Source organism: Parus major, chromosome 15 (genome assembly GCF_001522545.3).
Source record: "Parus major isolate Abel chromosome 15, Parus_major1.1, whole genome shotgun sequence".
Classification (NCBI taxonomy): domain Eukaryota; kingdom Metazoa; phylum Chordata; class Aves; order Passeriformes; family Paridae; genus Parus; species Parus major.
The window spans coordinates 7,943,070-7,970,557 of record NC_031784.1 but is presented as its reverse complement, the minus strand read 5'-3'; the positions used below and the strand labels follow the sequence as shown (position 1 = coordinate 7,970,557).

Below are 27,488 nucleotides of genomic sequence, written 5' to 3'. Positions count from 1 at the left end.
TCAACTGAGATTATTCTAGGATTCCATGAGTGTGAGCGCGGGGAGGGCTCAGTCAAGAGTCATCCCTGGGAAACGCCTTCCTGCTGCTTTCAGCCCTTCTCTGATGGCAGAGGGCGTGTGGAAGGAGCTCCAGAAGCTGCGCTGGGCAGAGGGCGGCGCGGCCGCCCCGCGGGGCCCCGGGAGCTGCCTCCCCGCATTCCAGGAATTGTTTGCGGCCCCGCCCGCCCCGGCCCCGCCCCGGCCCCGCCCCCGAGCGCCCCTTAAAGGGGCCGGCACCGCTCCCTCAGCTCCAGCCCCGCCCCTGCCGCCCCTCCCGGCTGGGCAGCGCCGCCATGGCGCTGGAATTGGAGCCGTCCGCGGCTCCCCTGAGCTCCTTCCTGAGGGACTTCCCGGCGCCGCTGGGCCCGGGGGAGCCGCTGCCGTGGAGCTCCGCGGGGAGCGGCGCCCTGAGCAGGGCCGAGGTGCCTGGCGCGCTGGCCGAGCGAGCGAGGAGCCTCCTGGGCAGCAGGTGAGGGGGCTGCGGGGCGGGCGGGCGTCCGGCCGGGCTGCCCCGGGGGCGCCGCTGGCGGCCGCTGTGAGGGAGCGGGGCCGGCCCGGCAGCGGGGCCGCAGCAGGTGCAGGCGCGGGAGGCGCTTCCTCCTGACGCGGGGCCCGCCGGGGGCGGGGGAGAGCCCTCAGCGTCTCCACGGAATTTTAGGTTTAGACACCTATTTGTTATTATTCCCCTTTCTAAGTTACTTTTGGTGACCGTTAATAGCATGCTTCTATTCAGACCATAGGCCTTCGGCCCCGTGCCTTCATAGTATTGTTTGTGTGTGCTTTTCAAAAATACTCCTCTCCCACTCTCTGTACGGATTCAGTTCCAAGCCCGCAATTAGCGCGATTCCTGTGGTGGAGTGCCAACAGCGTGAATTTAGGTCCCTCAGGGCACCTGTGTGGGTCAGCTTGGAAGTCTGGGCAGGAGGGAGTCCGTGAGGTGCCTCGCTGAGCTGCCAGGGGTAAGAAGCGAGCCAGCTCCAGGGGTGTTCAGCTCCCCAGCACTCCTAAGTGGGACGTGCTTGTGTGGGTTTCTCAAGCTGATGTTTTCTTAAAATTTCAGGATTGTAGTCACACATCACTGATGGAACACACATCTACACCTCAGTGATGCTTCTGCCATCCCGTGACTGCATCCTCATAACCTTCATCCTGACCAGTTTAGACTTCCTCTTTAATACTGATGGGAATTTGAATGTTACTTACTTCTTTTGGCCAGTTAGTGCTTCATCAAGAACAAGTTCTCTCCCACCAATTTCTTGTCTCCTGACACTCCACTCTCTTACTGTACTTCAGCAGTAGGGCCTGTGCACTCCAGCTGTTATGAAGTTTCCACCACAATCTGCTTTGCTAACCTGCTTTTAAGAGTCAGGAACAGGGGATTGTGGATGGTCTAAAAGAACGTGAGTAGTGATCAGACTGTGCTGTGGTACTGGGGTGTGGAGAAGACTGGTTCTGGTTTGGTATATGCTGAATGCTACTTGGTTATTAGAGGAATTTGATAGATAGTAAACATGATTTGAATTACTTGCCTTTTTAACTATCATCTGATGAATTTATGAACACAAAATAGATTTTTTTGTTGTTGTCATTAAAAGTGTATAGGTGATTTTTAGATATTTAAATTGTCTGGGAAGTTTGCCTTAAAAGTCAAGTTACTCCTACACATTACAGAGATGATTATGAACATAAATCACTCACTTCAATGGTGTGCCTAAATCTGAAGATGAGAAATCCATACCAAAGAAATTCAATTTCTTACTCTGTAGTTTAAAAAGGCCCAGATAATCATTGCATTATTTAGTTGTGCTTTGAATAAATTGCTCTTGAACAAAACACAGCTGTTGCATTCCACAGCGAGATTGCAAATTCATCACATGCATTGAATCTTTGAACTCTGTGGAGTAAGAGTGGTTCTGGGTGAGTGCTTTAAAGAACAGGGTAATGCCAGTCTTGAACAAATATTTATCACATGGCACCCACTGTGCCACACAGGCCAGGCTGATGCTCTCTACCATTGTTTTAGAGAGGAAGGTGTAAGGCTGTAGAATTGTGGGATGTGTTACTCCAACTGCAGTGCTTTAAAAATCAGTATTTCTGAGCTGTGCATCTGCTGACATTCTGTTGTTGTCTATTGGGCACTGTAACAAGCAGAAACAGAAGAGGAATGATGGTTTTGCAATACTTTCACCTCACCTGTCATGCCTGGTGTTTACACAGAGAGTAGCCTGCCAGTGTCAGAAGCTTCATTTTTCACATACCTGCCCTGCAGCCAGTTTTGGCTCCACAGCCTCTCTTGTGGAGCTGCCCAAGTCCTGAGCTGGCAATAAAAAAAAAAAAAAAAAAAGAAAAGAGAGCTTAAAGTAAAGCAGAATTGAAGTACAGCAATCTAATTATTAATTCTTCTTAAAATGTTTTTGAAAAACAAAATAGATAAGAAAAGTGTTTTTATGAATTCTCCTGGCTGGCTGCAGGCAGCTCTGTGTTTGGGTGAAGCCATGAGTTTGAGTGTAATGTAGTGTACCTGAAGTGTCAAATGTAGGGATCCCTGCAGAATTTTAGCTCAGTTTTTGATTCCTGTAACAAAGAGAAACCTCATCTTGCAGTTGCAAAAAGGCTGCATTTTCCTGCTGGGTAGGCAAAGTTCTTGCATGTGGAGAAAAAGACTGATACAACCCAAGGCCAAGACAGGAATCTTGCATTTTGAAATTGGAGGCCTTCCTCTCACGATCCCTGTAATTGGGAACTAAAACTGAAGTCTCTGATTGTGTGAGAAATTGCCAACATTACTTTTATCCCCCCCATGTTTGCTAGTGTGGATCAATTCAAAGTGCAGCTTTGAAGGCTAAATAAACTTTTCTGTTGATGTGAATCCTCAATAAAATAGATGAGGGAATAGTAAGGAAATAAGAGAAAGAAGGATGTTAAAGATTTGAAAGAATGGAAGAGTAAGGGCAAGGACTGACATCAGAAAATATTTAAATATTTGTATAAAAGTTGAAGATGCAGAAGTGATGCCAGATTAGCGTGCAGGAGGTAACTGTAGTTGAGATCCAGCCATCTGTGTGCTGTCATGGCAGCATCCCAAACACATGGATGGCGACTTGGTGAAAAACACACACCCTCAAATATCACTGTTATTCTACGTAGGTTTAACACTATGAAGGTGTTATTGGATGTACCTTGCTGGCTTTTGGCATTGTTGCTTGATCTCTCTTTCCTGAGTGAGAGATTTCTCTAACACTCCAGCATCACAGAATGTATTTTGCATGGTGATTAGTACTGATGAAGGATTTCTTTGTAGATCAAAGTATTATTGGGAATCAAGTTTGACACTCAGTTCTGCTGTTCTGCTTTTCATTTCTTTGTTGTCAGGTACTTAATTCACACATGCACAGATGTTTGGGTCATGCCCAGAAGGGCCCGAGCCAATCAAGGTCCATAGGCAATAAAGGCCCAGCAATATCCTTGGCTCATGAGACAACATATGGTGATGTTTAGCTTGTTCTTCCAGTTGCTTGGAGGCACAAACCTTTGTGCCTTTGCAATGAGGAATGTTGTTCCTCCACTACCGATCAGGATTTCTGCTGAGAAGAGAATGGGCCAAGAAGTAACTTCGGTTAAGGTCCAACAAGGAGTTTCTGAATGCTGTTGCTTGTTCCTCCAAGGCTGCGCACATCTTTTTTTATATGGAAGTAGCTGGATACATCAGGCTAATCCCTGAATGTCTTAATCTAAAATGAATTATTTTAATTTCTACAAATGCAGCTACCATAGTGAAACAACAGCAAACCATTTTGCTCTCTGGCAGGCCTTGCCTCTAAATCATTAATCTGGTGAAGCTTTGCAGGTATTTCTACTTTGAATAGTTCATTTAAATAAATGAAACTGCCTGCTGCTAACTGCAGCTAAATACATAAATAACATTTTGGAGAATCAAAGCAGCATAAGTAATATTGTTTTGCAGAATTTTAATTAACATACACTTTTGGGTAATTGCTGTGTTCTGGTAATCTATGAAAATAGGTGAATGTGAATGAAGTGGCCATTAGTTACTTCCCAAGCTTTAGAAATTACCCTGAAATATTCCTGACTTTCACTGCAGCAGGATATGAGATGAAAACAGACCCCCAAATATAGAAATTTCATCTTCCCCTTGATAGGAGCTGAAACTTGTATGGCCATCCTGTGACATATCCAAAGAACAATGTGAAATTCCTGCAGCCTTCCTGTTGGAGGAGATTTCCTACAATAACAGTTGAGAGACTTGGGTTTCCTGTTCTGCCCCCTCCCAAGCGATGTGCTGTTGCCTCAGCATCCTGTTTTGTGTCTTTGTGCTTTACACTGTAGTGCTTACACCAAGGTGTGGCCCTGATGTCTTTATTTCCAGTATTCCTTCTTTTAGACTAGTTAATTCAGCAATTCTGATATTTTGATGTTTTAATGTGATTTAAGTATGAGGAGGGGGAACGGAATCTTATTTTGCTTCTGATTTCCCAATCTCTTTTTTAAATGCTCTTCAGTCTCTTCCTCTGTGAAAACTACTTTCTACTTTGACCTCTGCTTTTAATAAATTCCCTAAAACTTACTTCCTTATTCCTAATTTGAACAATTTGATGTAATACACTGGTACTTCTCCTTGATTTGGAACATGTTTGCATATTTTACTCATAACCTGTGTGAAACACCCTTTCTGTTGTTCTTTCAGGATAAATATTCAATTTTAAAACAGTGTGTTTAGGGCTTAATTGAAAAGTGGCTTTTGTGGAATTAAGCCTCTCCTGCTCTGCTGTGGGGTTTTTCTTCCTGCTGAGAATGAAATGGGAGTAGCAGGTGACTCTTCATTGCACATTTTGTGTAAAAACTGTTCAGTAATGACTGAAGGGCCTGAACAGATGGATTCTGGATTCTAAAGCTGCTGCTTCTGGTAGTTTCACAAGAAAAGCTGGGGAAAAAACTGCTTCATGTAACCATAAGAGATGGAAATTCTGTGTGTGGCACTGCTTATGTATTTGTTTTGATTCCCTCTTGCTCATTTCCTTTAATGACCTGATGTCATTAGCACACAAAACAACTTCCTGTGCATTGTAGAATGTCAGATGTTCTCTCCTTAGTGGATATATACTTGTACTTTTCTGGCCACCATCACCCTGGGAACTATGGCTAGTGCTCTAATAAATGCTAATGCTTAAAGCTGCTTGAGTGGAAACATTCTGTAGTTGATTATAAGAATAAAAAGAGAAAGGGAAATAAAAGTAGCAGTTTGGAGGGAAAATACTGAATACAAGCAGCTTTTGTTTATGAGGAAACTTGTGACCTGCTATTATTTTGGCAGTGTGAGAGGATCTTTCATTTTCTGGAGAACTGCTGGCATTTGCAGATCTGCACTAAACCCACTGCTGATAGAGCTGTAACATGCTAGAAACACATCCCGAGCTGGCAGTGCTCTGTGTGATCTTTGGCTGTTACAGAGCCCATGGAGCAAATAGGGACACATCTTCCCTTGGACATAAGGCAGCTGCAGCTGCCTTGTGCTAGAGCTTGTGCTTTGATATAGCACTTTTCTCCCCAACATGTGTGTATGCACACTCTGAAAGGAAAAGAGGATTATACACTGGTGCTCTGGCCTGCAGTACCACTGCTGCCTTCTTGCCATGACTTTGGTAATAATGTCTAGAAACAAAATCATGTCACTTCTTTTAAGGTCTGGAAGATAAGTGATCAATATTTGGCCAGGACCATTGTAATCTCTTGTGCTTTATTTTATGTAAACAGATTTTCTGACAGTACTGTGGGAGAATGTGTGCATTTGGGGTGAGGGAAATATGAATTCTTTTGCTTGCAAAATAGGTAAATAAAAATGCAAAAGTCTTTGTGTAAACATGGGGTATTTGCTGTTTCCTAGAGAGGCTGTGTGCCACCCTCCAAGGTGCCACAGAACTCATTCCTCTGCTCCCAGTGCTAAGGAGCAGCTTTTTGGGGTCTGCCATCTGCTGTATTACTGTGTCCTCAGAGCCACTGTAAGCTGGGCAGGGAGCACTGCAGGAATCTGTCACCTGTTTTCAAGCTTTTGTAAAAAGTTTAGTTGTAGCTGAGGCTCTGGCCAAGGTGTGGTGGCCTGACCTTTGGCTGCTTCTCCCATACCAAAAAACCTGTTTGCTCAAGACTTCTGAATATACACTTTTAATAAAATAAGGGAGGAGGAAAAGAGGTAGGAACATATTTGAGCTGGTGACTTGTTTGCAACGCTTGCTGCAAGTGTACTGGGCATTTAGTGACCAAAATAAAAACGAGTAAGAAGTTATCTTACTGTGTTTCTGCTTACAAAAGAGCATGTATGTATTTTGGATTTTTTCTTTCTGAAGACTGGTACTAAAAAGATCAGTAACAGTCTTATGATTGTCCTTATGTACATGATTACACTGTAGCTGGACACCACTGTGGTAGCGTGACAGTTGGTCTTTTGAAATGAAATAAAATAGATAACTAAATTGTATTACAAAAGAGAAACAAGGTGAGCAAGAGAAGTAAGTTCTGTTCTGTAACTTATGCCAAATCTAAAGTATGCAAAATATCATAATTGCATTTTACTTGTGTGTAACTTTATTTTGGCCCAGAGGTATCAGCAGGAGCTTTGCATAGCTCCTTTCACCAGTACTGTGTGTGCCCAGTAGTCCAGGATCTTTCAAGGAGGAGGGTGGCAAATAAATTTAAGTGTCATCTTATTAGTATAGGTATTGCTTTAACTTGCCTCTTTTATCTATACTCAGGTTCTTGAAACAAGTCTTGTATTTTACTGTGAGTTGCTGGAGGATATGAGCTCCACGTTCCAGCCACTGTTGATCTGACTTCAGCTGCTCGTGAAGCTATGATGCCTCGTCTGCACTGTTACGACATGCTTTAATTCTCTTGAAATACTTTTAATTGTGGTCAAAACATACCTTTTATGTTAGCAAAGAAATAGCCTGCAGCAAAGAAATTCATGGTCTGTTTACTACTAGCCTGTGTGTGCTGAGGCTGAGTGGTTAGTGTTGTATGTCAGAGAAATGGGGCTAACATGTTTCTTCTAAGATTGCCCCAAAGTAGCATCCTGTGCATGAGACACACCCCACCAGCTTTCCTCTTCTTCCCAATACAGTTGGTTTTCCACTTAGGAAACAACTACAGTGTTCCTTCTGATTCATGGAGATTAAATTATGCTTGGTTCAGCTCATCACCAGGGTGTCTTGGGCTTCTTTGAAAGGAAGATTTTAACAATAAGTGACATTCTTCTTTGCTTACAGGAAATGTTTGAAGTCTTCAATGGTAATTGCAGTAGGTTACTTTTACACTGGTTGCCATAGGTACTGTGGCTGTTTCCAGATACTCTCCAGCCAAGTGAGACCTTGTAGCTCACAACTAAAGCAGCAGTCCTTGCTGTTTTTTAATGACACGTTCTGTTAACTCTTAAAATCTTTGATTTAGAACGTGAACTTAGAACTGGTGAACTCTGAACCTGAATGAAAGATGCCATTCCGTGGGGCTCCTTTTACTTGAGCTCAAGTGAAAACCAGTCTTGCCAATATGGTAATGTGTTAATAAAGCGTTAATAAAGTAATCACAAATATGTTCTGTTCGGAACTGAAATTGAACTAAATAGGTTTGGTAATTTTTTAGTCCTTATCTTTTTTTAATTAGTCAGAATCAATTGTTTGATGTTGCTGTCTGCATAACAAAATCCCAATAAGTAACCACTTTCTTATAGATTTGAAGAACTATGGAATGGGAGGAAATAATTAGGAAGCAAGGATGAAGCATATCAGTACTGAGGAATCACTGAATTTCCTTCTTAGGAACTGGGTGGCAGCTGGAAAAAGTTGAAGGATGTGACATAATTCATAATTTTTTTCTTTTTTACAGGCATCCTGGAAGCACAGGTTTATACAGGACTTGTGCATTATAGCATTTAGTAGAATTCCTTTTGTTTAAGCTGCTTTTTATGGACCCAGTTCAGCAATCCTGGACTCTGGAAAGCAGAAATGTACACGGTTTAAAATCAAAGTATTAAGATATCTTCTGATGCTGAGCTGTGAACCCAGGCGAGATTTGATTTTTTCCTCCAGCATAGCAGAGAAATTCTGAAGATCTGTGAAGCTGTGGCTCTCACTGTGCAGTTAAATGCATTGCTGTTTTCTTTTTGTTTCTTGTCTCTATTCTTGGAGCTGAAATGTGCTTTGAGTAAAGCTTCTGACTTTCAGCGGTGTCAACAACACATCAGACATTGTTTGTGGGGCTTATATTTTTGTAGTCCTTTCTTTTTCTCTTATGCAAACAATAACAGGAAGAAAGATTTTTGGAGGGCAGGGGGTGCCATATCTGTTTTGGGTGTATTTCTTGCCTGACCTTTTAAAGGGTTGTCTGTCAGTGTCAGAGTTGTTGTAAGCAGGTATTGTTACTTTAACTGAGCTAGGAAAGGAGCTGACTCCCCTAAACATATTAGCCTTAAAAAAGAAATAAAAAGTCACATTCTGTTTTCCCTTGATGTGACATGACTGCAGCTAGCACTGAAAGGACTGCTAACACATTGCCATCTATTTGAAGTACCGAAATAACTCATTAAATTGGGCTGTCACTGCCAGAGAATGCGTGGCATAAAGCAGGCCTGTGTTGGAGCCTGCTGACTGACACAATGCTTTCTGTTTGCTGCCACGGGAGGTACTCATACACGGCTGTGAGGATGTGACAAGGCCCCTCTTTCAGGAGCACAATGGCAAAATGCATTTCAGCTTGTTGTCACTGGGATCTAAAACCCTGCGGTCTTCCCCTCCCTGCCCTTCTGCACGCACAAGCCGCTCATTGCTGAGCAACATCACAGACCAGTTGCTTCCACCATTTCATACTCCCCAGCAAACCAGTTTTATGCAGAACTTTCTAAATGTTTCCTGGCAAAACAAAGTCTTGTCCTTGACTTGCTGTAGGTGCCTTAATGTGATATTTGCAATGGTTGTGTAATTCAATACCGTGTGGGAGTCAAACGCTCCATGAACAAAGGATAAAGTGGCTTTTTATGGATGTTGTTGCTTATTCTTCATTGTGCTCATAGAAAATGGCTGAAACGTGTTTTATACTGTAGTTATTAGTACTTGCCATGAGACTATAGTGAATATAGAAATTATTTTATAGTAGCTGCCTCTTGGATTTGGATGGGACTTATTCGTTTACAGATTCAAAACCATTATAGCAAGCAATGTGTTCTTCTTATGAAGCATGTGGCTTGAATAAAGCATTGAATGAACAGGAGATGTTGAGCAGATCATGTAGCATTATTGTCTTCTAGATGCCCACCTAAAAGCTTTGTCTAAATCACAAGTCTTGGAGTCTCTTCTCATCCTAGTCACAACTCTTTGCATCTTTTACCTGGGTGGTTTCTTTGGAAAACTTCCAGTCAGAATAAACTGAATGATAAGGGCTGGAGGTTAGCACTAAGCATGACTTTTCTTGTGAAGGAAAGGAGAGTTCCAAGTAACTTTTTTAGAGATTTGCATCTACCACAATGCTGAGATCTTGCTACTGTCTGTGGTGAGATTGTTGACTGCAACAAGAAATGCTGTGTAGTGAGTAGAAACAAAATGTGTGTGTTTAGAGGCTGGAATTGAAGGTAGCAGTTTCCATCTGAGAGCTCAAGAGAGAGGTACCATCTGTGACTGGAGTGTGAGGCAACAGTTTGAAAATATGATTCATGCACTTCTTCCTCTTTACATTCTTGAGAAAGCAGTTGTCTAACTGAGGATCTTACTAAAGATTTGTGTGAATAAATATTGAACATATGGTTTGCTCTACTAGTTTACTAATGAAGTTTGTATTATCGTGTAATGATTTCTAAGTCTGAGGTTACCAGCCATACACTGTGAGGTTGTAGCTCAGTTTAAACTAATGCAGTCTATTTTGCTTTCCCTTCCTTTTCTTACCAGCAGAGATGTTTCACCACTTCTTGCAGCATCATTGATCCATGCTGCAGTTGATGAAGTTCTCCAAACAGACTTGACTGAATTTAAGCTGCAAAATGTGGAAACAGAGGGAGAAGGAGATGAGGAAAGATTCACCTGTAAGTATACTTCTTCCAACTGTGGTTTTCCCAGAGGCTGTCTTTCAGAAGACTTCAGTGTTTTGAAATGTTTCCCAGATTTATTTGGTTAGGCTGCCTGGCAAGCAGCAGCGAATGGAACTTGATTTGCTTTTGCTGTGTATCTGTGGGATGAAAGGAAGCTGTGCTAGTTTTGTGGGCAAAATGCAAACACAGTGTTTGGAGCCCTGATTGATCCTGTGGATTGGCTTTCTGGAAGGGAAGAGTGTGTCCCTTTCCCTTTGGTAAAGTGACCTTAGCTAATTACTCCTGTGTTTTGACATTGACATCACCACAGTTGTTGTACAGTCAGACCAACACGTTAAACTCACCCATATAAACCATCTTGCTTTTGTCTTGGCAACCAGATTCTGACTTCTCCACATCTTGAACATCCTGAAACTCTAGATCTTTCTTTCGGCAAGTTGCTGAGTAGTCTCTATTGAGGATTTCTTTTCTTCCCACTCTCACCTATAAAGGTGGGATGCTGAGGGAAAAGGAGCCTTGCATATATCTTTTACCTGATGCCTGTGTTTGCTCCTGAGTGAACTGGAGAGAGAACAGACCTTGGTGTTTGAGTACTGGGTTTGTGCCTTGGGTAACAGATGGTCCTACTGCATTTATGTGCTGAAGTGTTTAACATTAGACTTCACCAAACCTTCAGTCCCAGTGCCAGGAATTTAAATGGAGCAGGATGCAGGCAGAGTAGAAGATAAAAATGGAAAAGAGATGTCTTAGGCAAACCAGTCTGTTCTGTAAGAGAAAATACTCACCCTCCTATTTCCCTAGGATGGCTTGAAAGACACTTCAGTGTGCCCCAAACAGGGTAGTGCAATGACCAGGATATGACATTTCCCAGAAACTTCTTTCAGCATTCATGTCCAGGTCTGAAACGGCAGGAGGGGGAACTCAGTTAATTAAGTCATGCTGCACCCTGATTATGTTATCCCTCACCTTAATGCCTGTGGCCTTCACTTACTGCAGCTAGCCTGACCTGAGGCAGGACTCTGCCTTGAGGGGAGGCTGGCAAATATATGAATTCAGTGTGACCAGGTCACTGTAGTCTCTACAGGAAAGTCAAAGGCAGCATATTGTTACTCACCTAGGATAATTATGTAGGTTTGCACAAAGCAGTTGGAAACAGTTAGCAGAGCATCCTGCAGTCTGTGCTGTGGACTCTTTGTTGAGCCCCATGTAATTATCTTTGAGGTGAACTATAGCAGTAATGTAGGACATGAATCCTATACACTTGTGAGCCTAGGATTGTAATCTGTAGTTCTGTGTTTTATGTAAATCTTGGGCCACAAACCAAAATTAATCCTATCTGAATAATGAAATAATGTCTAGAAACAAGGAGTAATGAAGAACTTGATAGGACATGGATGTTTTCTTGGTCACAAGCATCTGATGTCTCTGGTTACTATATATTGGGGACATTTATAGAATATTCAGGCTGCTGTTTTACTCTGAAGGCCATAAAGGTAGGACTGGAATCTGCTTTTAAGATAGTACAGACACAGCTGGAAAATCCTTGGATGAGTTTCATGTTGAACTAGTTCACATTCTTTCTCACTATTCCTTGTTGACATATGCTCTGGAGCCCTTCCTGTTCCGATGGTTGAAACCATCTTTAATTTCCATTTTATATACTCCTGTCTATTTTGGTTGTTCATTCTTGTCACCATTGCCATTTAGATCAAATCTCTACTGACCATTCATTCTCCTATTGAACAGGATGGAAATCTGCTCTTTGTTCAGGTACTTGCATTGCCTGATCTCAGCAAGGAACAGCTACTTTAAAGGTGTTCATTTTTCTGCACCCTTGGACTGTGCTTGTTTTCCCTTATCTTGTAATTGCTATTACATCACTTTAACTGTACAACTAGAAGGAAAGCTGTTCCTCGTGCTACAGCACAGTATGGACTCTCTTCCTGCACTGCAGTAATAAATCTGCCAAAAAAAGCTTTCTTGGAATGAAAGAGAAGTGATTATGTAAAAGCAACAGTGGGGGTGTGTGTGCACGTGTGAGTACCACTGCTTGTGGTACACTGCAGAAGCATTTTTGCTGTTAAGGTACTAAACTCTGTCAGAATTCACAAGCTTAATATTTAAACAGCAGTATGTATCTTTGAGTCAGTTTTAGTGTAGACATTTACAGATATGTAAAGTAACAGCTGTAGGCAAGGCTGTCTGAGATGCTGTCCTATTTTATTTTTTGTATGGGATGATTTAATATTTAAAGGTTTTTATAGCTTGTCCATTAACACCTACATATTAAGCAAATTAGAAGTAATTTTGGTTAGTATGTAGTGGCTGCTAATCAAAAGCGTGTGTTTAAATTTAAGCTTTCAATTCTCCAGGCCCAAAAATGCATTTGAAACTGGCCAGCCACTGTTGCTGAGGAAAAAAAAACAACTTTAGAACCAGGAGTTATAGAAAGGAATTCTGAGGAAGCTTTAACGCTAGCAATGTTAGCAGGAGTCAGGATAAAATAGATATAGGAAAGATAGTACATGCACTGCAGTTCTTTAGATTATATACTAGTGACCAGCAAATTATTTTTGCTCTATAAATCTTCTTTTTCAGTGTATTTTGAGGTTAGTTGATTTAGCATTGAGGCAGGTTTCCTACTCAAATAGCAAGACTTTATATTGTTACCTGTTTAGAGGGATACTGTGTTGCAAATCTAGACACAACGCCAAGCACCAAGCCATTCAGTCTGATGAACAAGTTTGGGTTAATTGATCTTTGGGATCTATCCAGAAAAGGATTTGAGTGTCTAGCTGGAGCTTTTCACGCTATGCCCAATAGTTGTTTACAGTTCTGCTCTGTAATGACAAAGCTGGAGAGTAGTGGAAGTGTTCTGTCCCTGCAGCTCCTACAATCACGAGTATTTAAAAAGGTAAAGATAACAGCTAAAAATTCTAATTTGCTCAGCTCAACTATGAGTTGAGCTATTGACCTCAGCAAACATTTTCAGACTTCCTTGCTGTTTCAGTGGAAGTGGTTCAGTAGGCCATAACCTGACCCAAAGCCAGGCCAGTGCTTTTTCATCCCTTGTGTCCAAGGCAACAGCAATCTCATCTTGAGGTTTTTCTGCCCATTTGATGATTCCCTTTTATTTTTCAGTATGTATGAACTCCTACCACCATATCTTACTAATTTTACTTACATAATAATATTCGTGTCTGATTTTTGGGGGTCTTTGTTAGGATTCTTGTAATGTAATCACCTGCTTGATAAACCTCTATTTTGAAGAAGAACTAGCAAGTAAAGAAGTTCCTATTATCCTTAAAGTTACACTGTTTTCCATTGCAACTTTCTCTCCACATTATTCTCAAGACCTCATTTTAATTCTTGCAGGGCCTGTAAAGGCAGGGTGCTGGCAGCATGTATGTAGCTGTAGGGAAAGAAACTTGAAGGAAAGACAGGCCAAAAGATGGGGTCATAGTGGGACACAGCACTTACTGTTTTGTCTCTGTGCTGTCAGTGCTGGATGGGGAGTCGCTGCAGCGCTGCTTTTTTAACAAGCTGCGGGACGTGTGCTCCGAGTGGCAGAAGCAGTTGCCACCGCTGAGGCCCCTGACGCGCTTCCTGCTGGTGTCCATCCACGCCATCCGCAACACGCGGCGCAAGATGGAGGATCGCCACGTCCTGCTCCCGGAGTTCAACCAGCTCTTCGGTCTCTCGGTGAGTCTGGACACAACAGGGGAAGCTGGCTGGGCAGCTTTGCAATATTGCTGTAAGCACAGGGCCCTGGTGATGGATGATCTGATCGTTTATTGTATGTGCACTGGAGCAAGGACTAAGTGACTCAGATTGCTGGGGGCCAACTACTGCCCTGATAAAGAAGTGATGCAGGGAGGATCTTGTGACTCTGGGATTTATGTCATAAGTTAGGAGATGGGAAGATAAAGCTCACCTAGTGTTATGTTGCTGGAGTTAAAATGTTCTTGTGACTGACACAACTTACATGTGGATTGAGAGCAGCCCTGAGGAGCAGGACTTGGGGGTGCTCGTGGATGGGAAGCTCAATATGACTCAGTGCTATGTGTCTGCAGCCCAGAAAGCCAAACATGTCCCGGGCTGAATCAAAAGCAGTGAGGGCAGCAGGCTGAGGAAGGGAAACCTGCTGCTCTACTCTGTTCTGATGAGATTTCACCCACAGAGCTGTGTCCAGCTCTGGAACCCACTACATAAAAATGAGATGGACCTGCTGGAGTGAGTCCAGAGGAAGCCACAAAGATAGTGAGAGGGCTGCAGCACCTCTGCTGTGAAGACAGACTGGAGAGCTGGGGTTGTTCAGCCTGGAGAAGGGAAGGCTCTGGTGACACCTTATAGCAACTTCCAGTGCTTAAAGGGGCTACAAGAGAGAGGCTTGGAGTAACCTGGTCAGTGGAAGGTGTCCATCCCATGGCAGAGGGGCTGGAATTAGATGGTCTTGTAAGGTCCCTTCCAACCCAAACCATTCTATGATATGGAGAACAGCATTTGTACAAGTGCCAGTTCATGAAACTGCTGGAGGGCTATATAACCAGCAGTCTGCTGCTTCAATACCAGATTATTTTGAAGGACATTAAGTGACTAACAGCAAACAAAGAAAAGTAATTGGCCTGCCAAGTACCCACTTTATCCATTTTGTACATGCGTAAATGGACTTTAATTGCCATTTGTATGGAAGAAAGCCCAGAATAAAAAAAACTTTCCTTGTTGGTACCAGTCAGTGAGCTATTTTGGTTTTGAACATGAATGTCTTCCTCTCCCTCACTCCCTGCAAAAGGATGACGTTGATCGTGCTTACTTTGCGGTGTTTGATGGCCATGGTGGAGTGGATGCTGCCAATTACTCAGCCACCCACTTACATGTAAATGTTGGGTTACATGAAGAGATTGTTAAGAATCCAGCTGAGGCCTTGAAATGCTCTTTCCAGAAGACAGATGAAATGTTTCTTTTCAAAGCCAAAAGAGAGGTGAGTGGGTAGAGATTAATTCCATTGTATTGAAATAACACTGAGAACTGTTGGACAATGTGGTATTATTCAGAAAACTTTGACAGTACAGTTTATTTGAATCACTGGCTTCTTTATGAAATTATGCTACATATGAAGGTTTTGTTTGATCAAATTATTTTGAGGCAAACCAGTGGTTGGGAGTTCAAGATGAGTAATTGAAAAGAAATGCTAAAGTGATTTAAATGATTCTGATATATCAGTTATTTGAGAGAATACTGGTGCCTCATTGTCTAAACCAGGCAGCCTCTAGATGTTCTGTTGTCCTACCTCTGACCTGGAAAAGAGATTTCTTTCTTCCTGATAATATGGTTGCTATCTTCCTATTTCTTGTCCCACCGTTACTGTCACTGGTGATTATAAGTGAAAAAGGTGTTCTTGGATTTAAATCAGACTCCTCAGTTCATTAAACCTATTGATTAAACCTTGTATTAAGTTGCTACGATGTCCATTCTTTCTTCAAATCCACATTACACTGTTTGAAAACTCTTATACCAGTACTGTGGGAGTACTAGTTGTCAATGTCTTAATTTCTGTCAATGAGGTATGAAAGAGGGACCAGCATCTCATAAGATCTGACTCACTAATCTTTACAGGGAATCTAGGACAGTTAGATGTTTTTCCTTTGACTTTCTCATTTAAATACCCAAGGGTAAGGAGATCTGTGTGAAGCAAGATATCTGTTGATGCTAGTGGTAGAGAATGTGAAAGAGATTGGACGGACGTGTTTGTTTGTGAAATGTTCATTCTACTGAAATCCAGATCCTCTTGCTTTTCTGCATGTCTTTGTTTTAAACAACAGAGCTTTTAGTCTTCTAGCTCAGTTTTGGAATTAATAGCAAGAGAAGGAAGAATATAAGAGACAGTATTAATCATCTGCATATTAGAAAATATGTTTATAAATAGTTTATTTCAAGTCTCTCTTCTATCTTGTACCTTTTTTCAAGTATGTGATTTAGGATTAGCAGGTCTAATCTACTGCATTTAATGTGATTAAACCTAAGTTTTCAATACTGCCATATATCCTAGTAGGGTTCATTGAATATTCACCTGACACACCTGTTTTCCTTCTGTAGAAGCTGCGGAGTGGCACAACAGGTGTGTCTGCATTGATTGTAGGGAACAAACTACACATAGCATGGCTGGGGGACTCTCAGGTGATGCTGGTGCAGCAAGGGAAAGCTGTGACATTAATGGAACCTCACAAACCAGAAAGAGAAGTAAGTCTGACTTGTTTTTTTCCTCTTAAGAGTGTGATGTCAGATTCTCTCTTGAAACCTTTTGGACTCAAGCCTTTTAAAGTGTTTGGTGTTTTACATAATTACATATGTATGTTAAGATGCATAGAATTAACAATTTCTTGTTTTACATCCACTCCTGTGTCTTGACAAGGTGATCCCTACACCTTACCTACTTGGAAGTACTAATGAATGGTACTGATAGTCCTGACTTCATTTCCTGCTCAGACTATTCAAAATTTGCAGTAATTTAAGACTTTCACAGGATTTTTGTGTGTGAATTTAAATCTGCCTTTTACAAAATATCTTAGTAATTTGAGATTAATAGCAATTTAAAATGTTACCATAATGCAAATCTTTCATTATATGCAGTACTGTCATTGAAAAGCTAATGCTAATCTACTGGCCTAACTGGCTTAAAGTACATTGCATTTCCTATCTATTTTAAATAGCCAGATATTTTATTCCATGAAATTGGATGGGGACTTTGCAAGTTTAGCTGGCATTGCATGACCCTTTGCCTTCATTGCATAAATATTTGTAATAACTGAGTCATTAAAGGAGTATCAATGCAAAGACCATTGTTATTTAGCTTAGTTATCATGTATTTCATTCTGAACATTCACCCAATTGCTGTATGGAATGGGAAGAAGTGGCAGGAAAATTTACTCATCCATATGGGAAAGCATATGATGATACAAAAACTTGAGAATTCTGCCTTTTTGTGGACAAGCCATAGCAGGGGTGGAAAGTAGTGGCTTGTTTCCAGTAATCCTGTGTGTATGTTTCCATGCTAGATTCTGATATGTGTGTTTGCTATATTCATTGTAGAAATACAGAAGCTGGAGCAGCAAACAAAATGTATTCCATTTTTTTTCAGGATGAGAGAGCAAGGATTGAGACTCTGGGTGGCTGTGTAACCTACATGGACTGCTGGAGGGTTAATGGTACCTTGGCTGTTTCCAGAGCAATTGGTGAGCTAAACCATCAGAATCAGTAAACTTTGGATTAAAATTGATTGAAACAATTGAAACTGAGACTGTTCACTGTAAATGGTGTCTTGTTCAGCATCAAACAAACAGTAAATGACTTGCTGCCTTTTCCATAAGGCAGGGACTTACATGGCTTGCAGCTACATAAGTTTATTGGTTTTACCATGAGCATCAAATATTGTTTTATTTTACATACTAGCCACCATAGTCCTGTTTTTTTTTTCTACAACCAAGATTTTGCTTTGTGTAAATGCCTAAACTACTGTAAACAAATATGCAGCATTTAATTTGTAAAAGTGGAGGAAGTAAATGTTTGTCTAGCCTTTTTATGTGCTCAAATATCTGAATTGTGAGGGAGTTTTGTCCACTTCAGTATGAATGTATCTTTCTCCTGGCTGTGAATCTTTCTGCTTAAGTCAAATCACTGCATTCTCCTTCAATATCCAGCAGTTTAGGGCATTTTAATTGTAGTATTCTCACAGTCTTATTAAACAAGCTTACTTTGGCAATTGCCAATTTGGGCAAAAAGAGGAAAAAACCCTGGGCAATACAATAGATAAATGTATGAGTGGGAGCAGATTAGTATGGAATTTGTATAATGCTGTTTGGATCAGTAGCAACCCATGTTTAGTATGTATGTCCATACAAAACTGATACACTAAACACAGTGACCAGATTCTTTGGGCATTGTGATGTATATCTGGATAGGTGAGAAAAATCACATTTTCATGGTATTCTGAAGGCTGTACAGGAGGCACATCTGCAAAATGAAGGCCTGACTATCTCCTTGCACAAAGGTATTTCTGAGAGAAAAAACTTGGGAATAAGTTCCTTATTTTCCCTGCAAAATTAGGGGAGCATAAATTAAAGTAACTCCTTAGAAAGCCACTGGATTTAGGTAGGTTCCAAGCATCCTTAAAGAAACAAAAGGCTTCCATGCTTATTCCATGGTTTTTGTCTACTCTTGTCCTGCATCAGGTACTTCTGGAACACGATCTGGCTGTCCTTGAGGAGGGTAAAAGCAATTGGTGTGTAAAGAAGTACCTGTTTATATCTAAAGTAAAAAAGCCTTTGCTTTGCTTGTTTGTCTCAGGTGACATCTGCCAGAAGCCCTATGTCTCTGGGGATGCAGATGGAGATTCCTTTGAGCTGACTGGCTCAGAAGATTACCTGCTCCTTGCCTGCGATGGATTCTTTGATGCCATCAAGCCCCACGAAGTTGTAGACTTGGTCCTGGATCATTTGGTGCAGACTAAAGGAGTGGGGCTCAAAGCAGCAGAGAGACTGGTGGCTGCTGCCAAGGAAAATGGATCCAGTGACAACATCACTGTTCTGGTGGTGTTCTTGAGGGATCCTCAGGACATCCTGGCAGATTGTCTCAGAGACTCTAAGAGCCCTAGGGCTGATGGTGATGCTCAGAGCTCACCCTTTAACTTTCTCAGCTGTGAGGCAGTGACAGAATCTGTTTAGTCCAGAATGTTCAAGTAAGTTCATGTAAGGAACTGCTTTCCACTGAAGAAGTCTCTGATACAGAGGGCAAAATGTATCAGGAAAAAAGACAAATGGACAAACGTGGAACAGAAAAGCAAGATCCCTTTTACTGAGTCCCCATTTGTCTTTTCCTTCTCCCTTTTTCCCCCCCTCCCCTCAAAAAATGCTGAGCAGATGTGAAGATTTGTACAGCTATTTCATCTCTGGGAGCAGACACTAAAGTGTGTCCCAGGGCTGTTGGTCATATCCCTCTGTCCTGGAAGTGGTAAGAAACTATAATATAGGTATAAGCTAATGGATGAAAATATGCATTTCATGAATTCTGAGTGAAAATTTGAATTAGTGCTTAGAAAGAGCACTGTATGTTGTACTTAACTGTGATGTTACTTTGGAAGGTGGCGGGGAGAAGCTGTCCCCACCAAGAAAATCATCTTCCTGTGTGTGTTCTGTAGGAACAGGCTTGGGGTGCAGGGACTGGGTGACACCAGTGTGCTGTGTACGGTGCTTTTGGTTTGTACCAAAGATACTACAAGAATGATGTGGCCTCTTTATTCAAATAGAAACAGTTAACATTTGTGTATATGGAGAGGAGAAAATAAAACTGGATCTCCAGAAAAGCAGAAAAACTAGCTAGAAATATCCCAGGGAAAATGATAGAAATCAGCTGCTTTCTGGGATGCTCTGGCTTATAAACTGGAATCTGATATTTAACTGCACTGGATTATGTCTCCCTAACAAACATGCTCATTGGCTATTTGGCAACCTGAAAAGACCCCCTCTTGTGGTATTTGAGAGAGATGTTTACAGTTTGTGTGCTCAAGCAGGTAAATGTGCTCTTCCTGCCACTATTTTGTGTACTACAGCAGATGAGAAATTTATTTTTATTGTGTTTATTTGTTAATTTTTTGAACTTCACATTTGGAGGAATGTTTTGCAGTGTTACTTTATTTTGTTGTGGTTTTTATTTAAACTGGAATTTTAAAGTGGCTCTGTCTTTATTATCTGGTGTAAAAAAACTGACTACCCTCAAGTGCCTTAAATATTTCACCCAAGGATTGCTGGCTGCCTATCATAGTCTGGTGAGCCAGGTCCTAATTTTTAAAATGTGACTTTTTGTTTTCATTGATGTACTTAAATGTTTCAGTTTGTGAATTATTTTAGTGGTAACTAGGTTTCAAGAAAACATCTTTCATTGTTGCCAAATCTTGTGGTTTATAGTAAAAGCTTCGCTGTAACTTTCTCCCTGCCCTGTGGAGAAAGCTCTAGAGATTTAATCATAAAGTAACAATCTGAGTAATTATTTCATTTAAAAAGAAGTAACTTTTGGCCTTCACAAGAAAATTTAGTAACACAAACTAGAAAAAGTTTAGTCACAATTCTTTTTTAATTGAAGGTTAATTTGGCACACTTCATGAACCTCTTGGGTCTGAATAACTTTCTAAGGAACTGTGAAGCTCAGAGGATGAAAGAATTGCAATGAATATGTAAGGGTGTTACACAACTACTCTATTCATGATGTGCTAGAGCCTGTGGTTGTGTTTTGTCTTGCCTGGCTAGCAGGACTCAACAAGATCTGAAGGCTCAATGGTAAATTTGTTATTAATTTCAGTGTCTAAACAAAAAGTGCTTTGCATCTGGCAGCAAGATTCTATGCCACATTTAGAAGCACATGTCATTGCAGTATGTCAGTCCTGTTGATTAAAATATGGTGAGCATTAATGTTGCTTGGGGAGGAAGTTTAGGTAGAAGAGCTGGAATGCCTCAGAGGAAGAACAGAGCAGCACTATGTCCAAAATCTCTGGATCCTTTGTGGGATGATGCAGTGACCCAAGGCTTTTGCTGGAATTCCTGTGAATGATCCTACAGTTTTTAACGTAGGAACTCCTCAGTGACCTCTCTCACAGCAGCTCAGACAGTGACTGCCTTGTTTTGCCACAGCAGCTTTTCTGTCTAAAAATATATGGGGAAGGATTTCCCTTATGGCAGCCTGGTAGGGTGGGCATCAGTGTTTGTAGTGAACCTTCTTCAGTTAAGGAAGCCCTTAGACTTGTTCAGTAATCCCCTTGGATTTATCAACTCCTCTCTTTGACTTCTAGCCAGATACTCAATTCTATGCTAAATCCTGATGACCACTAGTGTCTCTTGGTGTCTTGGAAATAGTTCTATTATTAATATAGTAAGAATCATGCAGAATTGTTTGATTTCATTGTTATCTGAGGGTTATCAGGAGAAGGAAAAATTATTGTATTTATGAAGGAAGATATGAAATATTGGTAAATTCATGATATGGTTTAGTTTCTGAAATTTGTCAAATTTCCTTAAAGGTGAAGGGGACTGAACAAGCCAAACTCTTTGTAATGGTTCTTTTTTTTTTTTTTTTTCCAACCCTTTCTGGGCAGATTTGCATTACAGAGGAAAGAAAGTCTTAATTCTTTTGATGGTTGCTTGCATCTATGTGAGAATATCCTTTTTTGTTTCAGATTTGATAATATCTGTTTTATGAGAGCTAAGTGGAATGGGCCTTTAGAAAGCTGTCTGTGGCAATCATAAAATCTAATTCTCAAGCAATGCTCTAGGGAAGAAATTCTGCATTCTTAAAAGCAGTTCCCTTACATTTGCATTCATTCTGACTGACATAGTGCTTCATTTCTTTGAGATGTAAATGGATAGGAACAGTCTTTGAGAACTCAGATTACAATGTGGATTAAAAGTATTTCTCTCATTTTCAGACTTCTTATTACCTTTGAAAAGTCTGGTCAGGTCAACAGAAATTGTAATGGGTCAAAAAAGGCAGTTTGTATCCCATCGCTAGAATAAGTAATTCCTAATGTGTCATCTGCAGGAAAATCCCAAATATGGTTTGGGGGGAAGCTGTAGAAATTAACTGAAGGATTCAAGACAAATGTTCAATAATTTTCATGCCTTACTAGACTCCAAATGAATGTCGGCTGCTCCATTTTAGCACTCAGCAGAAGAAAAATTGCTTTTTAAAGGAGCCTGAATTTTTAAAATAGAGCACACTTAAATTCTTTTGTTCTTTGACTGGAAACTAGCTTCAGTTGTTCTGCTTAGTGGGTATCCAACACCTTTTTTGCTTATTCATGCTTCTACCTTCCCTTCCTTTCCCCATCTTCTCCTTCTAAGCCACACACCTATGACAGTGAATATTCTGGGTATGACAGAGACAAGATTAAAATTTTACAAATAACATTTGTTGGGGGGGTTAATTTTGGCTTTTTTTTCCTAAGAATACAGATGATAGAAACATGGAAAAAAAACTTAGAACAGAGGGAGATTAAGTAAAATCCACCCTCTGAGTGATGGAGGAGTGAAAGAGAGAGACAGGAATGCATTTAAGTATTATTAATGCCTATTTTAAAAAGGAAGTGGGCTGGAAAATAGAGCTACAAATGTCAGTTCTTTAGAGTGAAATACCAGTGCTTGAAAGAGTTAGAAACACACCCATTAAAAAGGCAGAGCTCAGCTGTGGTAACTCTGTCTTCAAACAGCCGAAGAAGAAATAGCCCTGAAAGTGTCCAAGGTGATTTACTGTGACCCCTCAATGCTACCTTGGTAGCTAATGCTCCTAAATGTGTTTTTCCAAACATCCTCCCAGGTAAAGTAGTGCTAAGAGGGAGCATCCAGCCTCTGCAGTTCCTGGTCACTGTGCAAGTGCTGCCTGAGTAACTGTGGAGTGTGTTAATGAGTTAATGAGTGGAGGGGATGGTTGAGCCCTGCAGGATGAGTAATTGGGCACCAAGTGGTTACAGCAGTGCTGGCAGCAGAGTAGTGTTAATCACAGTGATGACTTTAATAGCATTTAATAGACACTTAATTCAAAGTCAGATGCAATACTGCTCTTTTACAAAGCATTTCCAGTGTCATTAACCTTCTGTCATGAGGAGCCACTAAAATTTCCACTTTTTTGTTAGATGTTGGGAAAAGTGCTTCTCTTACTTTCTGCATCCTGGAGATAATTTGGCTGATTGCACTGAAAAACCTATGTTCAGTTGATAGCTTAGATCACTTCTTTGGGGTTGAAGCTTCCCTCCCAGACAAAAAAAAAAACCAACCAAACAAAAAAACCCACCTAAAATTAACCTAAATACTTGAAAAACTAACCTAAAAAAGGTATTTCCAAAACAAGTGGCTAAGAACTTTTGTAAATGTTATTTGTGGATGGCATTGCAGAAAAGATGAGCAGCAAATACCCTCAATCTATAAAGGGCATAGACAAAAAAGTTGAAGTTAATATTCCAGCTCTACTCTTAGTGCAAGTTTGTCTCTGTTGGTTAAATTATTTGTATTCCTGTGGATGCAGGTACTCAATGTGTAGCACCAGCCATTGTCTCTTTTTAGTCTTATAGTATTGAAGTATCAAGGAAATGCTTTAGGGAGAAGGTGGGGGGATGTTAGCCACAACAGAGCAGATTGCAGATGATTCATGTATAATTTAATTCTGGTTAAGCCTGAATTAAATTTTCCTGCTTAGTTCTGTTACTGTCCCTTTTGCAATTGGGTCTGTGCCTTCAGGAAAAAATGGTCCATTCCCCCTTTTTGAGGAGCACACCCTTCTGATGAACAAAACTCCACCCAGGAAGGATTGGAGAAGGAGAAAAATCAACTTTCAAATGAATGCAGAACTTCCCAATCTGCATGAAGTTATGTACTCTCCCTAAACACAAATTTATAGCAGGTCTGGTTGCATTTGAGTAGTGTTGGAGACCAGGGAGATTTCTGCCAAGCTCATCATAACCTTTCAAACAGCACCAAAACCTAGAGGCTGGTCCTCTCTTTATTACTAAATGGAGCAAAACAACCAGCCAGCCCTATGGAATATTTGCTTTGCAGCATTGACAGCCCTTAAGAGCTAAGCCAGACATGCTTTCTGCATGTGTTTTGGTTGGGCTTAATATATTTCTTGGATTTTATTTAATTTAAAGCTATTTTTACTTATGTAAGTCATGTCAGCTGAGAAGTAAACAAATGGAGAATTGAAGGAGAGACTGTTCCTCTGAACATGTATCATAGACACTTGTTAAAATACTGCCTTAAAATGAGCTGGTAGGTTCTTGTGACAGATAACCTTATCTCTGCATGGAACAGAAACCAAAATCTTCCAGAGAATCGCTTAAACCTTTATTTTGGTGTGACCCATCAGACCTGAACACTCACAAGTGTATCAGTGTCCCTGGTTTAATGTGTGTTCCAAGCTGTGCATGCTGCTGCTGGTGCACACAAAAATAAACAAGGGACAGCTGTGCTGGCCACATTGAAAATTTAGCAAGATGCAGCTTTTGTTAAGCAGAGGAGGACAAAATCAATAGGAAAAGAAATGTTTTCAAGCTTCTTGGAATGCAAACAATGGAATAAAAAAAAAGCAGCCTAGAAGAGTTGGCAGTGCACTGTCGGCTGAAAACCACTGTTTCAAGCAAATTAATTTGGCTGTTTTGTAATGTCTGTTTTATTTTGATAACAAACTCCTCTCAGTTTTATGTCTTATTATGTGCTCTCTAGTGGAAGAGACAAGATACATTCAACTCCTTAGAAAGTTAAATATATCTGGGCTTTGTGACTAGCTAGATTCTGATTATTGAATTTTCTTTCAACTATTAAAGCTGATTACTAATTTCCAGGAGATATTAATATATCAAATACTGAAGCTATTACTGATTAAATGGTTCTGGATTTCCATGCACAGGAATGTCATTGGTCCTTCCTGATCCAGTGGATCACTCCTTGAAGTTATTTATCCCTTTTGAGGCCATACATTAGGCAGGTAAAAGGTTTGTTGCTTTGGCAAATAGAGCTGAAATGTGTGATCATCATTCCTGCCAGGAACTATTTATCCTTTTACCTAAGCAATGATAATTCTTTTTGGATGTCCAAGGATAAAGATATAATAGGTAGGAAACCAGGGTGATCCTATGGGGACCTTCTCAGGGCAATAAAAATATTTCCTTTTTTTTGTGGTGCCCTTTATAACTCTGTGAAAAGGCATTCAGCTGAATATTGCATGATTAATGCTGCTTTCTTTGTCTGTTTTTCGCACTTTTTTTTTCTTCAGTGTATTTAATAATAACAAGATATTTGTTTTATTTGGGGTGAAAACTTTATACTGACAAAAAAAAGGGCCAGTATAAAGTTTTTAACTCTAAGTTCCTTTAACTTAATGACTTTACTTTTAACAACTTCTTCTGAAAGGCAGTTTTGCTCTGTGTCCTCTCTATTTTCTTCCCAATTTTCTTTATCTTTTATGTCCTTTTACATTGTCACCCTCTCCCTCCCCAAAATGCTGCTTTTTAGGCTATAAAATCTGTTGGCTCTTAACTTAGTTTAGTTACCACTTTGTAATTTTCACTTCATCTGTGTCCATAGTGAATTTGGTCTGATCTTTGGAGGCCCACAACACCAAGAGTGTAAAAAGAACCATGTCAGCTAGGAAGATAAGAGACTACAATAACTATTGCTTTGGCATGGACCAGTACTGGATATGTAAGAAGAAAATCCTGTTATTTGTATCGTACTCCATAGGAACACTTAAGCTTATTTCAGGTAACAATAGCTCTCACCCTGATTACCGGACTTGAGAAACGTTCTTGTCTCTGTCCTTCCTTATTCCTGCAGATTGTTTGTGTTTTCAAACATTTGCACTGTTGAGAGTGGGGGGAAAACTTTCTGCCTTCCTTCCCCTCCCTAGCTCTCTCTCCTGCCCCAGTTGGCTGAGCAGTCAGGATAGGAGCAGCAGCATCAACCTGAGGCTCAGCAACCTCTCAGTCAGTGCCATTCTTCAGGGTCTGCCCTGTACTGTAATGCCAGCCTGTGCTTGAGGAGTGGTAAGTGAGACCTCTGTAACTACTCCTGCTGACTTAAAAATATATCTTCTTATCAGTATTAAAATAGTACAAGAGCAGAGCTGTTTCTTTAGGCACATTTCTTGCCACTGTGTTGGCTGATGAACCTTGAATGAAAGTAAGAGGGCCAGTGACTTTGAAATAGGAGCTCTTAGCCAAGTTCTGTAGAATCATAGTCCTTATTTATTTTGTATGCTGTCTGCACTTGTGACCCTGAGCAGAAAAGCTGCAGTACAGCAGGTTTTATAAACTGTGGCTTAACCAGTTATCTAGTCTCTTAAAACTCTTATTTAAGCTGACTGGTTTTATGCACAGGTCAAAAACCTGTTGTCATTGATCATTAAATGCTATGCATATTGTACATTCATTTACATGGATTGTTCTAATAGTGCTTGTGTGTATTATGCTACGTTACCATATTTTTTCTATATGTATGTATTGCATGAGGTTTAATTGCTGGGAATTTTTTGTACTGTCACTTTTGTATTCACACAGTGCCTCATGTATCTATTTGCATATTGCAAGATGTCTCAAAACAGTGATTGGAAACAGGTGGGGATAAGAACTTGCCACTCTAGGATCCAATGGTTCTGAAGTATTAATAAAGTATAGTGATTTGAAACACTGTTTGTTTATTTTCTTAAAGATCTATTTCATTCTAATATTTCAAATACTTCATGTTGCAACTTTTTTCATATAGGTCCTGTTGCACATCTTTGAGTGGTTACCCTGTCTTACCACCTTACCTTCTTCCATAGCGCTTTTCTGGGAAAAGAGATCAGTGGAAGCACTAGAAGGAAGTAATCCTTGGGATTACACAGTGTGATTAACTGAAAAGATGAATGTTACTGAAACCATTTCAGGACTGTGTACTTCTAATTCATTGATTTGATCTGTTCCTTCTTTTCCCCAGCTGACCACAGTGATAATGCAGGTTAGTGGGGTGTACTGCCTGTGTCTTGCAGTAACAGGATAATGATCTGAAAGACCCTGTTGCAGCCAGACATGGTGACAATTTATTTACTTGCATACTTGTTAAAGAAGTGGTCTTTGACCATTGAAGTGGAAGGCTGGGGCATGAATTCTTGGAGTATGTTAGGGCTAATTTATTACAAAACACAGAGAAAATTCTAAGAGGGACAGTAACCTGAAATACAAGTAAGGCTTGGAAGCTAAGGTAACCTGTGATTGTTTCTGAAGTGCAGGTGTTCATATCCTCAGAAGAGGAAGACATAAGGATTGCAGGACAGAGATGGGACACTTGACAAAAGGCAAGGTTTAACAAGGGGATCTGCGAGATGCAATCTTTCAGGAAGTTTGCTTTTGTATTTATCCTAGAGAAGAGAATAAAAGTCTACAAAAACCCAGAATGCTGCATCACAGAGAAACAGATAAAGGATTTCTTGAAATACAAAAATAAGTATAACCATAATGAGTCATCAGGTGTATTTTGGTCAAGATGTTGTGGGCATGCTTGAACCTACTTCAGATCAAGCCTCAAGTCTCTTAAAAATATCATCCATTTCATGGTTCTAAATGTCTTTTTTTGGTTTTTTTTATTTTATTTTTTTAACAGTAAGAATTGCAGGGGTGAAACTTCACTTTTAATAATCTCTAAAAAAGCAGCAAATTCCCAGAAAAGTGTAGGCTGGGGATTTGCTTGACTAGGTTTAGCAACAGTTTTCCAGCCTGTGATTCACTGGGCTCACCAGGGAGCACAAGCAGCAGCTGACTACCACTGTTCTTCTGTGGTTTTGTAAAGCAGCT

At 40.6% G+C, this 27,488-nt stretch overlaps 1 protein-coding gene across 4 annotated transcripts; it reads left to right on the top strand.

Moving 5' to 3' along the window:
* The first annotated feature begins 275 nt into the window (after positions 1–275).
* On the top strand, positions 276–26,343 carry PPM1F (protein phosphatase, Mg2+/Mn2+ dependent 1F). 4 transcript variants are annotated; one of them, XR_004499595.1, is made up of 8 exons: positions 276–508; positions 9,987–10,120; positions 13,629–13,828; positions 14,919–15,107; positions 16,223–16,366; positions 17,265–17,358; positions 18,470–18,961; positions 25,246–26,343. XR_004499595.1 is itself a non-coding variant. In XM_015644071.3 (7 exons), the coding sequence occupies exons 1-7, from the start codon at positions 333–335 to the stop codon at positions 18,844–18,846; spliced, it is 1,311 nt and encodes a 436-aa protein (XP_015499557.1). In that variant the 5' UTR covers positions 276–332; the 3' UTR covers positions 18,847–26,343. The 4 variants fall into 4 exon arrangements, 2 of the variants coding, with proteins under 2 accessions (XP_015499557.1, XP_015499556.1); XR_004499596.1 differs by having other exon boundaries at positions 18,470–25,422; positions 25,568–26,343; XM_015644071.3 differs by having other exon boundaries at positions 9,990–10,120; positions 18,470–26,343.
* Positions 26,344–27,488: the final 1,145 nt, after the last annotated feature.

Coding starts and splice junctions, on each gene's coding strand:
- PPM1F (XM_015644070.3), top strand. CDS start 333: ATGGCGCTGGAATTGGAGCCGTCCGCGGCTCCCCTGAGCTCCTTCCTG. Junction 16,367..17,264: donor CTCACAAACCAGAAAGAGAA/GTAAGTCTGACT, acceptor ATTTTTTTTCAG/GATGAGAGAGCAAGGATTGA. Junction 17,359..18,469: donor GGCTGTTTCCAGAGCAATTG/GTGAGCTAAACC, acceptor TGTTTGTCTCAG/GTGACATCTGCCAGAAGCCC.